The 15,321-nt window shown below is 33.3% G+C and overlaps 1 protein-coding gene across 3 annotated transcripts; it reads left to right on the plus strand.

Annotated features, from left to right (window-relative positions):
• Nucleotides 1–6,466: 6,466 nt before the first annotated feature.
• Nucleotides 6,467–11,200, plus strand: LOC128988070 (uncharacterized). Of its 3 annotated transcripts, XM_054409265.1 has the most exons (3): nt 6,467–7,123; nt 7,250–7,381; nt 10,870–11,200. In XM_054409265.1, the coding sequence occupies exons 1-2, from the start codon at nt 6,484–6,486 to the stop codon at nt 7,360–7,362; spliced, it is 753 nt and encodes a 250-aa protein (XP_054265240.1). In that variant the 5' UTR covers nt 6,467–6,483; the 3' UTR covers nt 7,363–7,381; nt 10,870–11,200. The 3 variants fall into 3 exon arrangements, with proteins under 3 accessions (XP_054265240.1, XP_054265238.1, XP_054265239.1); XM_054409263.1 differs by having other exon boundaries at nt 6,467–7,381; XM_054409264.1 differs by having other exon boundaries at nt 6,467–7,368.
• The last annotated feature ends 4,121 nt before the right edge of the window (nt 11,201–15,321 follow it).

The raw sequence follows: 15,321 nt of genomic DNA on the forward strand, positions 1-15,321 counted from the left end.
ATATTTATTTATGTAATGATTTTTGTCATTAGAATGGAATGAATAAATGGGCACCTAATAAATGGCCAACTATTTTGTATATAATAGTTAATTGTAATATAATTATATATATTTAATGTTTACATTGAAAGGTTGCCAATGAGGAAAGGAGTTTGGATAATACTTTCCTCTTTTAATCATCAACTTTCCTGTTGTACTTTCCTGAACTTGTGACCTCCATCAGAGCTAATCTTATCCTCATTTATATACAACTGTTGAGATTGGTATTTCCATCTGTATCTCTGCATCACATATGTTTGAATACATCTTGCCAATAAAATCCTTAGTTGTCATTTTATTTTAACCTTAAATTGAAAGAGCATTATAGATGTAAATTTCAATTCTAGTAAGACTTGCTAGGTAGCAAATTTGTTGTACATTTATATCTAGGAATTATTATATCCAGTGGTTGGTGGTGTTCTGGATTGTTTAGTTGTAAACAAAAAAATTCTATGTTATAATATACTTTTATTTGATCAGTTTACATAACCCGTTCATTGAAGTAAACAAATTTAATAGAAGAATAACATTGGGTTTCCAATGTAAAATGTAATATTAAATGGCGGAATTCAATATTTTCCATTGGTTAACAATAGCCGTAATTTTTTTTGTACTGTTATATTACTCATTTCTCAAAATAATTATGATTTTACTAACCAAAGTTGGAGTAGGACAATCATACACAAGACCAATAATAGATTCAATATGGCTCTTATTCTTCAAAAGTATAGGTGCATTAATTTTGCACAATCGTGTTAAAGGAAATTGGTATCCAATGTTTTGGGAAGTACAGCTAGCAGAGGAGTTTAAAAAATGCAAGGATCACAAAGAAACCACATTTCAAGAGTTGAAGACACTTGTTGTACTAATTACAGCCTTTTTGATTCAAGATTTTGTCAACATATTGATTACAGACGGAATTAAGAACTTCGAATGTCTACAGAAAAAGGTAGTTTTAGCTGTTTTTACTTTAGCAATTTATAAAAGATGTACAACATTTGCTCTATCTTTTTTCTTCATGTCCAATTCTTCTGATGTTTTTATAATTGGAAGTAGATTGGTATTACTTTTATCCAAATACACTGATTTTCAAACATTGCGAAATGTATCAAAAAGTATGTTGGCCTTTGGGCTGTATTGGTGGACTATCACTTATTTCTACACATACCTAGCTTTCTTGACTCGCAATATGTCGATAGGTATTTCCTCTTCAACAAAGGCTGACCATAGTATGATCATTATAGAAACAATGGCATGGATCCATCTCCTATTGACCATAGTTACTTCTACTTTACTAAGAATGATAGCAAGCTATGTTAAGTCTGAGCAACCCTGCAGTATGGAGTGGATTTTGAACCTACCTCAAAATGAAATGATCACCATTCAAGTAGAAAACAACCTAGATTCTACTCAGCCTTACAGCTCTAATGTACAAACTCTGCACTCAACCGTCCTATGCAGAAATTTGATTATGAGAAAGGTAAAAGCAATGAGGGAAAAAAAGAAAAGTCAGGAGAACTCAAACTCTAGTGAAGAAACAAATCAAAATTCTAAAAACCGTGTTGCTTCTAATCTTTAGGTAAAGGTTATTGTAAATTTCTTTATGGTCGAATCCTTTCCTCTTTATAAAGAAGTTAAGACTATTTTAGCATAAAGTAAGATCACTTTTTAGTACACAAGCAATTTGCTTTTCTTTCTCGTGGAAAAAATATTTATTTATAAAATGTTATTTTCTAATTAGCTTAAAGAGTTGAAAAAAAACTATTTGCAAAATACTCAAAAATAAATGTTTGTTCTGATAACAGTTTTATATTTTACTTACAAAAGTATTGAATATGGGAGAAAAGGTTAATGTAACCACTTATCATTGCAACAAATTATTGAGGCTCTTAAAAGATGTTCAAATTCTTTCTTAAATTGAAACTTCAATCATTTGTTTTTAATAGCGATAAAATTTGTTCACATTACTTAAGAACCACCTGATTTCCTCCATAACCTGTCGGTCACAGTTTGATTTGGTCCAATTGGAATTTTAACGTCAATTATAGAAAATTCAGAGTTAAAAGGCCTGATGTTCAGATGGTGTTTTGTTTCCCTTAACTGTGAATAACTGAATCATTAAATTATTATTCACGATTTCTTGTATGTAGTCATATTCTTCTAAAATCACTTGACTTTTATGGACACATTGGATGTACTTGCCGTACCAGTTTTATTTAGCCTTAAAAGTACCAAATCCGTTTATACATGTGTTTCCTTGAATTGCAAAAAGATATTAACAGCAATTAAATCATCCAGCTGATCATAATGTGTTCTTCATAAGGATAACATGAGAACTTAAAAAGCCACTGGGGCAGACCCCAAGGGACTTTAAGAATTTAAGATCAGTTTGCAAATATAAGAAATGGCGGAGGAGTTCTACGACAAATTTTGTGTTGGCGTATTAATTATATAAATTTTGATGTTCCCAGAGGCCACACCTACACTATCCGTAAAAATGTGTACATATATGGATATAAATTAATATATATGTGTGCGTCCGTGACTCAACTAGATAAATAATTTTGGTCCGATCTTCAAATAAAATTTTCCTAATTAGGTACTTTTAAGATGTTTTATGAGGGCTGAATAAACTTAATTAAGTTTTTTTTACAATTATGAACCAAAATATTTGTCTTTTTAGCATATTTCCCATATAGGGAATAAGCTGATACTGTAGGTTTCATGGTAAGACCTGGACCCGAGACTCATTTACTTTTTCGTTTTGAGGTCCCCAGAGACCAAAAACACCATCTGTTCAAATTCATATATATTATATGTGTATGTGTGTGCATTGGCACAAAAACTTGAGCAAAGATAATCCGATTTTGATGAAATTTGGTACAAACGTGTAAACCTACGTTTATTTCAAGGAGTTTGCAAACCAGCGTGATCGGACTATGGAAACGGGGGTTTTAACTTATAGGGTAAAAATTGGGTTTTCTCATTATTGACCTTGAAAACATAAAATTTCACAATTTCTTTTCAAACCATTTATAGAGCTTAAAAAAATTATTTTGCACATTGAAGCGTTGTTGTATACTTAACAATTTCGGAAAAATAAAAAAAAAACTTATATTTAAAATTCCTATGTTATTCTTATGAAGACTAAATAAGCTGTGTAGTTTGCTTGGATCAAATTTGACAAGTTTGTTATTTTATACTAAGCTATCAACGTTTCAATAAAAAAACACCTCATTACCTTACCTGTAGCAGCAAACCTAAGTACTCATTAAAATTAATTTTATTTAGTTAGGATATAAATCTGACAATTTTAAGGAAGTATTTAGTTAAAATTTAACCAGGTAAACGTAAGTTTGCTTAGTCTGCAGGTTTGCTGCGGTGGGGGTAATATTTTCCTACAGTATAAACTGTAAGGTAAAATATTTAAAACTTCCTGAAGACATTATATATATCAGGAACTACCAAACAAGTGGTCTTTTACTACCTAGTGCAAAAAAGAATCAGCAGGGGTCGAGGACATTAGCTTTACATTTAAAATTCACAAGAGGATTTTACAAAAAAAGGTTTAGCAATATATTATTGCACCATTATCAAAATGTGCACGACTGTAGTTTGCATGTGATGCGCTATGGGCCCAGGAGACAATTTATTGGGCCCCTCTCCAAATACCTTGTGGGGGAATCTATCTCTTCCTTGTGCACAAAATAACCCTAAAACTTCATGAGCCCCTGAGCCGGGCTTATTTTTTAAGGCAGCCCTAAAAATGTATTTGTCTTTATTATTGTGTCAAATTGCAAGTTTCTCTCAATAGTTATTTGGGCAACTAGTGGGCAAAGTGGCACTTTGCTGCACACAAGAGCAATGTTTACCCGGTAGTAGAGAAAGAAGTACCCGGTCCGTATCACTCCGCACTCTGCTATTTTTCCTCGGCAAGAAATGTGCTCTGCGACTTGAGAATATAGTTCCGTATGTTTTTGTAATTTGAAGTGGTTTCCTTGCCTAAAAAAATGCTTTAGATCTTTAAAGCATCTTTAAATCATCTTTAAATCTTTAAAGCGTCCTACGATCTTAAAAAACAAGAAAATATCTAACAACACAAAACAGCGTGGTTCTATTATGCATGTAATCCATGTACGCTTGTAAATAGGTTAAATCGTAGTTATAATAGTCAATCAGCTGCTCTTAGTATTATAATATTTAAGTGTTGCCAACCTATTTACAAGCGACACGGATTACGTGCATAATAGAACCAAGCTGTTTTGTGTTGTTTCGTTGGAATCCTGATGTGCGCCAATATATAAACCGTACGGCAAAGTATAAACCGTACGACAAAGTATAAATATGCAGCAATTAGCAGCTTTCTGTACTATAAACAGTACAAGGAAGCCAACTTTGTCGGGTGACTGTAGGAAAAATATTATTTCGCTTTGCATAAATCTAGACACATATGAATTGATAATCCTGTTGGAGGAGTAAGTGTTGCCTCTTATAAGTATTGACCCCAAATACGAAGCTAATTTGGTAAAAACCAACAGCTATTTATATACAACAGAAAAAAGAAACAGAAATAATTTTAGGAGCTAACTTAAATAGGTAATTGACAAATTTCCAAAGTATGAATTACTAGCTGTAACCCGCGGGCTTTGCTCCGTTTAACTTCTTAATTTTCAAGATTATCTCGTTCGCATGGCTCAATCATGTCCTGGTTGAAGTTTGTTCGCTACGCTCACTCACCTTTAGGTTGGAGCTCGTTCGCTACGCTCACTCACCTTTAGGTTGGAGCTCGTTCGCTGCGCTCACTTGCCTTCAGGTTAGCTCGTTCGCTACGCTAACTCGCCTCCAGGTTGAAGTTCGTTCGCTACGCTCACTCACCTTTTCGTTGCAAATTAGCTGTTGTCATAAATGTAAAAGAAATAATAGTGCTGCACCCTGTTGGTAATCCTTGTAACTTTAATGCTATTGAACATCATAGAAGAGAACCAACTTGTTTGATTGAAACAGCTGTTAAGATTCAATAATTCCATTTCTCATAAGGTTAACATGGGAAACTCCAGAGCCACTTGGGCGGAGCCCGAAAGGATTTTTGAAATAAGAATATGCCTAAATGTTAATCGGGAATGTGAGCTATCATCATGCCAAATTTCAGCCCAATCCGACCAGTATTTTTCGCGTTCACTTGTCACAAACATACATCCAAACTTTCTCATTTATAATATTAGTAGGATCACTTTAGTAAGTCCGTTAGGAAATTTTTTGTTATTGCCCTTAACTTAAATATGAAATTGTAAAAAAATTACCAATTTGTCAAAAAGGTGAAAAATTAATTACACCAAATTATACAACCCACAATTGTTTTTGTTGTGTACCAATTATATAACCCTCAATGGAATTTTTAATAATACAGCAACACTTTTCTAGTTTATAAGAATAGTAGATATTTTTAAATATTAACTATTTTTGTATTTAATTTATATCAAAAAAATTTCCTGTTTCAATTTAATTTCATGTATTTATACACAAAGTATGTTTTCATAGTAGCTTATTTATGTAATTCTTTGGTATATGCTTGGCTATTACTATGTGTTAATTTAAATAAACGGTGTCAGCAATCTGGTTACACTATTTTGTTAACACATTAATTTTAATCAAAACTGTCTTTTTCCATAAAATATGATTTTATATTATTTCATGGTTTTTTATGGGAAAATAACATAAAGTCACAATATCTTTTTAACCGTAATTTTTACGGAAATGGGTTTGTATTATTTTGTTTAAAATTTAAAGGACCATAACATACTAATTTTAATTAAAACCAGTTTTTTTTCTAAAATCTGATTGTTTGTTATTTTATGGTAAAATTACATAAGTTACAATAACTTTTGAACCTTAATTTATACGGAAATGGGATTTCTACCATTTTGTTCAGAATTAAAAGACTATATAACATACTACATTTTCATCAAAATCCATCAAGCCATTTTAGGGAAAATCTCATTTTTCCATTATTTTATAGATTTTTATGGGAAAATCTCCATTAAAAATTGAAGTTTCAAAAAATAAAAAATAAACGCCTGGAGATACCACGGAACTACATACCAAATTTCATTAAAAATTGACTACAGAGGTGTGGTTTGAAGGTTTGTACACGTACACACCCACACACACACAGACATTACTTCGAAAACTACTTTTTTGGGCTCAGGGGACCCAAAACTAATATATCCACTCAAAACTGAAATTTGAAAATTTTTACGAAAACAATACTTTCTCCATATACGATAGCCGAGAAAGTAAAAGGAAACTCTGCAGGAACTTTGTTTGTGCAATGGTGACTCCACAAATCCCCCTCCCACGGGAGGGAGAAGGCAAACACAGGTCAATGCCACAGCTATATTAATCTCATATGTAGACTGTGGAGCCAGTATCAAGTTAGCAGTGACCATGAAGACAACTGTAGTATCGCTTCTTGTCTGTGTGTGTGTGCAGCATGTAATCTCCTCCCCCACTCCTCAGTTTGGATCCAGAGATACCTTACCTGTATCTTCAGAAATCTCAAAAGATTTACCTGGTGGAGGGAAATTCCACCTCAGAAGTGAAAGTATTCCGATCAGAGTTCCAGGTGGCAAGATAATTTCAAAGGAATACGTCAGTATTACAGGCGCGGGTCTACAAGATACCGCATACTATAGAGAAAACGAAGGTAAATGGAATAAAAGACCTGGCAAAAACCCTGGCCCTCCTGATGATTTTGGTGTAGGAGGCTTTCCTGGAGATGATGACAAATTATTTGGAAGTAGTGGCAGAAGACCTGGCAGCAATGGTAAAGGTCCTGGAAATAATGGTGGTCTGCCAGGTAAGAATGGTGGTTTAGCTGGAAACAATGGTGGTTTACCTGGAAACAATGGTGGTTTAGCTGGAAACTATGGTGGTTTACCTGGAAACAATGGTGGTTTAGCTGGAAACAATGGTGGTTTACCCGGAAACAATGGTGGTTTAGCTGGAAACTATGGTGGTTTACCTGGAAACAATGGTGGTTTACCCGGAAACAATGGTGGTTTAGCTGGAAACTATGGTGGTTTACCTGGAAATAATGGTGGTTTACCCGGAAACAATGGTGGTTTACCCGGAAACAATGGTGGTTTAGCTGGGAACTATGGTGGTTTACCTGGAAACAATGGTGGTTTAGCTGGGAACTATGGTGGTTTACCTAGTGGTCTGAGTAACGGATCTGAGCCACCTCCGTCAGGTGTTGGTATGGAATACAATTCTTATGTATTGACAAGCCCAAGGCCTCGAGAAAGATGGGGTTATGGAAAATGAAATGAAGTACGTTTATAAGGTAGGAATGTAATTTTATTTTTAAATTATGCTTAAGCTAAACTTAGCTTAAACCTCACAAAAATAGTTCAAAGGTAATCAAAACACCTGTTAGTAGCAGGTATCAGATCAGACACACGGTTTCAACCTAACTGTAATAAAATGTGAAGTATATTATTTTTTTTATTAGATCAAGTAAAGTGTACTAAAATGTATTAGTAATATTTTATTACATTGAATGTTCAAAATAGTGATATTTTAACATTTAATATACCTTCGTAAATTTCCATTTGCCTGATTGGATTTTTATTAAAATATTTCTTTATATCAGATTTTTATCCAAATCTAAAAAAGATATTTTTTTACAAGTACAGTAACATAGACTAAGCAGTATGATTTATCTATGACAGTAATTAAGTTTGCTGCTACTGGAAAGTAGCTTTGTGTCTTTTAGTGAAATATAAATGGATTTGTATAAAATAAATCAATTTGGAAAAATGTATAGCCTACAAGCAAACTACAACTGTTTACTTATTCTCATAAAAACAATAGAGGAAATTTTAATTTAGAGGTTTTCTTACAGTTTTATCTGTAACCATTATCAACCATTATACAACGTTGCTTCAGTATTTTAAAGTGTTTCAAAGCTCTAAAAAATTGTTACGAAAATTTGATGACGGAAAACCATTTTAACCTCATAAAGTCCTTTTTCCATAAACCGAGCATGCTAGCTTGTGAGCTTCTTTAAATTAACATTACTGGGGGACATTATGTACAACTAATTTTGGCTTTTATTATTTAAGTTTCAGTGGAATTCCAATTTATTATAATGGAAAATTTTCCTGAATACAAATGTCCTAATTATGTAAACCATAAGAAAGAGTGCACACAAATTTAAAATCCATCCTTTAAATAAGAATTAAACATTGAGTTGACGCCAGTCGCCAACTCGCATTGCTGTACAAATTACGGTTCAAAAGTTATTGCAACTTATGTTATTTTCCCACATAAACCCTGTAAATTAACGGAAAATCGGATTTTTGTAAAACACCGGTTTTGATTAAAATTAGTATGTTATGTTATGGTCCTTATAATTCTAAACAAAAGAGTGCAACCCCCCATTGCTGTAAAAATTGGTTCAAAAGTTATTGCCACTTGTGATTTCCCCTATAAAATATCATAGTTAATTCAACCGCTTACCCATGATAAAGGTTATTGACAAGATTATTGATTGAGAAAGTATGTATCGGAATGCTGATACCGTTTATTTTTTTATTGTTATAATTAGAGACACCAAGATAACAATCGAGTAAATATGAATTAAATACTTGGAGTTAAACTTTAAATAAATGTAGTTAAACTTTAGAAGAATGGAGGAGGAAAACCCAACAAAATTATTCTGAGTGAGGAAAAAAGAGAGACATGAAATAACCCAAGCAAAGAACTGGTCCTGAGTAAGGTATCTGGGAATTCCCGACAAATAACCTCAGGCAGTCAAACAAGCTTTGGCAATCTCATGCCTTCACCTTGACTGACCTTCAACCATCGATAACTCTCACTTATATACATAAAAGGAATTATATACATCGAGGAGTTATATACATTGATGCCCTCAACTTCTGAGTCTGAGTTAGACTTGATTTTAACACAAATGTTGCACTAGGCTCTTACTTGCATTACATTTGCTAATATTTTTCTCTTTTAGCAAATATTCCTATAAGGAAGTAGCTATTACCGTAGGTGGCACGGTAAGACCTGGACACGGGACCGATATACTTTTTCATTTTGTCCCTGGAAGCCAAAAACACTATTCGTTAAAATGTAGGCCTATATAGGGTGGTTCACATAAAGTGTTACAATAGGTAACTTGTTAGGCGTTTACTTTTCAAAGAACTTTAAATGAACAACTTGCCTTATTTTTTTTGTAACATTTTATGACATGCTTCTCTTTTTCAATTAAAATAAAATGGCGGACAACTTAATTTTTTTCAATGGCAACCACCACAATGATATTTTTGGATTCTACGTATAATTTTAAGATATTTTTACTCTTGTAATTTTTTTGATATTCCTAACCATTTTGTAGATATAGCCATAATAAGCCACGCATAACCATGGATATTGTATTACTTTTTACAACAACATATCAGTAAAGCTTTCACATGAAAGAAGAAAGAAACTTAGCTGATAGAAGAATAGCAATCAGCTGATCAATTGTTAATTTTGTTTTTTAATATTTTAAAATTTCGTGTTCATTGAACTGTTGTTTATGGTTTTGTGATTATAATAAATAAATAATGCTCTCCTTTTATTTGAGTCAAAATGAATTTGGATGAAGAAGTTGAGATGTTATTAATATTTGACTTAGACTATTCATCGACCAAGAAGGGGGACACTTTGAACATTTATTATGAAAATACATGCTATTGTACCAGTATGAATTAAGTGTAAATTCTGTTTTGTAAATAAAGATAATCATTATTGCTCTCATTGTTATATCCATGGTTATGCGTGGCTTATTATGGCTGTTTCTCCGAAACGGTCAGGAGTAAAAAATATCATAACACACTGTAAATAAAACATGTGATTGAAATTTCTTCCATTTGTTTTGATTTTCTGCTTATATTTCGTTGTTATTTATCTTGTTTATGGTAATACTATAGTATGAATCCAATTAGACAAATTGAAATTCGCTTAGTCTGCAGGTTTGCTGGGGCGGGGGGTATTTAAATAATCACCTCTAATAACCTAGTTGCACATCCAGTATGACTGTACAGCGTTTTCCTCGCTTAAGTACAGTTGTGTTACTTTCTCTTATCACGTCAAGCAAATAAAATATAAAATCACAATTGGGGTGAGTTGGTCACCATGTTGCTAGAGAAAAGAATGTATTAGTAACTTAAAAATAAACACGTGTGCCTTAAAAAATAAGGTTGCCATTGATACAGAAAAAATAATCACTTAAAATATTGATGGGTTATAACAGCTAATAAATAAGACTGATTAATTTTGATATTTGTCATATAAATGATTGTAGTTAAAGTAAATCATGAACATTTATCCTGGATATATAGACAAAATTTAGAAATAAAGATCAAGTTGGAATAATGACTTTTACTGGAGATTTAAGGAAAGTGAAAACATATTTTTTTTACTAAGAGGTTGGCAGCCTCTTTAAACCTTGCATTTGCCCGTTCACATAGACTAATTGCCCGTGTGTGAAACGTATCCAGCAAAGTAAGGGGTGAGCCGGTATAGTACAAAGGTGAACTGTACTGATAAATGTTTGCGGCAGTGACCAGGATCCGAACTCCCAACATCACTGCCGTAATGCGGAGACCGCTCTTCAGCTATTTGAGGCTTTTGAGGGTTACAAGAACCACAAGAAATCTATGCCTTACTTTAATTAAAGAGACAAATAATACATGATAAACTACAACTTTAATTCGCGTATTTGATCATTATCATTAATTGATTTTTGTCAAACTAAAAGTGTGCTTTTTGTTTCAGGTGTTAAGATTGCAAAGATCTCAACAACAACGAGATGTGAGGTGTAAAGGTAATTTGTAACTCAAAGCAAAATGTTAATATCTTGTAGGTTAAAAAATTTAAGTGTAAGTATGCTGATATTTCAGTGTGATATGTTGTGTTGTGCTAGAAAAGATGAAAAAATTAGTGAAAAGTATTAATATAAGAAACAATTTTGTGTAAAATTTTGTAAATAAATTGTATATAGCCTTAGTTAGAGAAAAAATTATCGGCTTAAGAATGTGTTTTGAATGTTTCGATATTTTATTATCTGTGTATATTATACTTTTAAGAAAATAAATAAATTTTAGTACGATTGTTTACATTATTATGCTTATCTTTTGACAAGGAAAAATTTTAGACTACCTAGCTAAGAATCAGTAATTCATAATGTAGGTATTTCAAATAATTAGATATATTATGCTCTAATAACTAATTATTCATTTTTCTGTGTCTGCGCCCTATTGAAAAAATCCTTTACCTGAAACTGTTTTTTAAAGTTGCCGATCCAGTTCAGTTCTTAGAATTGAAAAGATTCACTAACAGCATTGTTTACTTACTTAACAGCATTGTTGTTTTGCTTGACAACACGGGTAACGGACCAATGAGGTTCAAGGATTGAGAGATGAAGTAAAATTGTACTGCTTCAAATGCCAACTAATCAGCAGATGTTAGACCAATATAATTAATAATGAGTGGTGGAATTAGTGTTTGGTACAATCGTTGGGTACAATGATTCGTTGCATCACTGTCAGTGGCACTGAGAGGTTATAAACGAAAACATAACCTCATCTCTTAGATGTTATGAGTAGTGATTGTTAGTAATTAAAAAAAACTGTCGTAAGTAAAGTAGTGTACGCAACTCGTGTAAATAGTCTTAATAACACTCGTTGAAGTATTAAAGACACTAGCCAAGATTTTTGTCGAAATTAAAGATACAAGCAAGAGGCACAAAAACTAACTTGACCTTGGAGTTGTTAACCCTCCTTCCCTGCCCTCCCTACAAGTTGCCTTGTTTCTTTACTCCAGCGATAAGATAATCAATTCTCAAAATCGTAACGCACTTTACGATGTTATAAATTTGCCGCACAGATAACAAATCAGATCAGATGTGCTTGCGCTACGAACGATGATGACAAACTAACAATATGCTATATTTTTTGTGATCAATACAAAATAACTTATTCTTAGTCATATCCTGTGGAGATAAGCGTATGGTTCAGTTCTCATCGCCCAGCGTGGGAGCGGAAATGCCGATATTCCTAGAAAGCGGCGGTTAAACCGAACTGCTCTCAAAGCAAGGTCGGTTAAAACAAACTGTATTATTTTACGATCGAAGGCGGATAACCCGATTATCGGTTAATACCAGGTCGGTTAAGAGGGGGTCTACAACTGTACTTTGATACCTTTCAATGAAATGGTGACCATACAAAGTAGGTATTTTAAGCCAAGTATGAATGGAGATAGATAATCTGTAACTTATATATTACACGCTTTAAAACTTGGTCTCCACATTGTTAAGTAGCCCCGGTCGCAAGGTGTAATTTAAGTTTCTAACCGTTATATGGCAGGTTGAGCGCCAGTTCCTTGTCAGTTGTGAGTGGGATGTCTGTAAGGTCCATAAAATACTTTATTAAACAGGTGTTTTATGGTTTTATTCTGTAGCATCGGTCGCATAAAAAGTAAAGCCAAAATGATTAACAGTCAAATGTTGTTGCTTCAATAAAATATGCTGGTAGACAGATTTTCTAGAAATTAATATGGCGATCCTGGTATTTTGGGTTATCTCGTAAATAATAATTTTTCATGATGACGTAGCGCTGGTCAAATAAACAAGCGACCGGTGCTACAAATTGTGACCGGCGCTACTTTTGTAACTGATGTGACCATAAGTACGGTTATACAATAAATTTAATACCGTGTATCTATAAATATAAATCTTATATACCCTAATTTAGATTTAACCATTTAAGTACCACAATGTATTGTTTTTACATCAATTATAAATAATTCTAGAGCAGAAAACAAAAAGAAATAAAAAAATTTATAAATTATTTTTTAACTGTCCTGTTGGAACTGTCCTAAATAATTTTTTTCACTCTCTTAGCTTATCAATAAATCAAGATATGAAGTTTTTTCGTCATACTGCAGCAAAAACGGCCGTTTTAATGCATGTGTTCCGGGTCTAAAGTAACATTTTTACTCTCTAGGGAGTAAAAATTGTTTTTAGCCCCTAAGGAGTAAAAATCACCTGTTATCAACACAGTTATAAATTTTAATTGTAAAAAAAGTGCATGTATTGATTTTTCAATCAATTGTATCTTATTGTTGCCTTATTGTAATTAGTTTGACATATTGATAGTATAATGTACAATAACACAATCATAATAGAGGAACAGATTGAATACGGGTCACACTAGGCTGGCATCAGCAGCGAATTAAAAGACGCTACTGTCAGCTTAATGTGACCAAAAATTTTGCAGCGGGCGCCGCAAGCCGGCGAGTATTTGTCAGTGGCTGGCGAAGTCGGACATGTTCAACTTTTGGTAGCGAGGCAGCGGCAACAAGAGGTCACGTGATCACTCGCTGGTGCCAGCCACCAGCGTAGTCTGACCACCTCTAGAAGCGTGCCAGTCGCGACCAGAGGTAATTTTCAACCTGGTTTTACACTAAAGGGCCTAGGGTATCTCATTTTAAGCGAATTTTCCATATAGCGAACAAGCTATTGCCATAGGTATCATAGTAAGACCGTAAGACCTGACCCCGGGACCGATTTACTTTTTCGTTTTAATGTCCCCAGAGGCCAAAAACAAATATATAAATGTTATTTATAATAGGCCTATACATAAATATCATGGGAATTTAATTTTTAATTTTTTTTTTTAATTTTCTCCGTAACCAACAACTGTACAAAAACACTTCAACATACACTAAATTATTTGTTTTTTAAGCTCTTAATCGATTGAGAACTCGTTACGAGGTCCCATGGACGCTGATCACCAGTGGCTGACAAGCAGCCTAGTGTGACCCGTGCAAAAGCCGCTGCTTGCTGGTGCTGGTGCCAGCTGCTGATCACCAGCGGCTGGCGAGCAGCCTAGTGTGACCCGTGCTTTACTAAACTTGTTTCCACTTACTAGCTGCTTGTTTCCATTAGCAAAATACAATTGAAAACAAGCTAAAAGTAGTTTTGAGAGGCGAAAATGAAAACTATTTCAGTTTTTTGTAACATAGTTTGTTCATATAATGGTGCAATATGACAAAAAATATAGTTTGTCACACGGGCAAAAATTGTCTTTTCAACCCTCAGCTTCGCCTCGATCGTAAAAACTTGAGGTCGGGACGAAAAATCACTTTTACTTTAGGTAGTAGTGATGAAATATACTATTTCAAACCCCCTAGAATTTATTTGATTCCCAATCACATGTTTTTGCAAACCTCAAAAATAAGTCAACCTTCATAACAAGTCTTGTTTAATAATCCCATGGGAGTCTTAATTGTTATCGAGGTTTTCTCATGTAGATTGCATAGAATAATAATTCACAACCATGTTCCATGGAATAAAACATATACATCATTGTCACATAATTTGACCTAGCAATGTATAAGTAAGAAAGAAAACTTTATAAAAATCATAAACATGGAGTTTAGGGAGAATAATATACATTTTTATTTAGGATTTTTGGTGATATCTAGTAGTATTTGGAAATTTCTTGATATGATATCATTGTATACAAGAGGAAACTAGAATTTTAGTTGGGTTTTCCAACTTCATTAACGTTATTAATTCATGGTTCCGCTTTAACCTTTGACACTCATTTAATCATATTTTTACACCATTACAATGAGGAAATTGCCTTATCTAGTTTGAAGTCTGCGTTTATTAGGGTTTTCCGAGGAAACAATTCAAGGAAATTTCTATGATAAATTCATGATTCTTTTAGAGGTTGGCAGCTCCAATTTGGTATTGAAGTTTGGTAGCTCAACTGACATTTTAGATGTTTTTAAAATTCAGAAGTCATATTTAAGAACTGTGATGTATGGACCATTATCAGATCCGTTTTAAAAATCTGAATATTTTAACACTCCCTTCACTGTATCTTCAAATACTTAATATTTGTTAATAAAAATATTGAATTTTTAATGATCAGCACAAACAAAAGTATAACACTAGTTTCAGAAGTCAACGTATGTTTTTTAATTAAGTAGCCCTACCGTTTTAAAATAAAACAAAAACCAGTATAGGCCTACTTATTGTAATAATTATATTTTTATTTGAAAGCCAGTATCTTAATCTACTTTTTGACATAGTTTCAATCAATAATATTAAAGGTACGTTTTGCGTTGGAGCGACAGTCGCTAGAGCCGCAAGCTGCAGTCGCGGGGTACTGCTCCACGACCAGTCAGGAGCGACAGTAGCTCAGTGACAATTACTTT

The sequence above is a fragment of the Macrosteles quadrilineatus genome, unplaced genomic scaffold (genome assembly GCF_028750875.1).
Source record: "Macrosteles quadrilineatus isolate MER2022 unplaced genomic scaffold, UCM_ALF_1.0 Scaffold_2__2_contigs__length_208266976, whole genome shotgun sequence".
NCBI classification, from domain to species: domain Eukaryota; kingdom Metazoa; phylum Arthropoda; class Insecta; order Hemiptera; family Cicadellidae; genus Macrosteles; species Macrosteles quadrilineatus.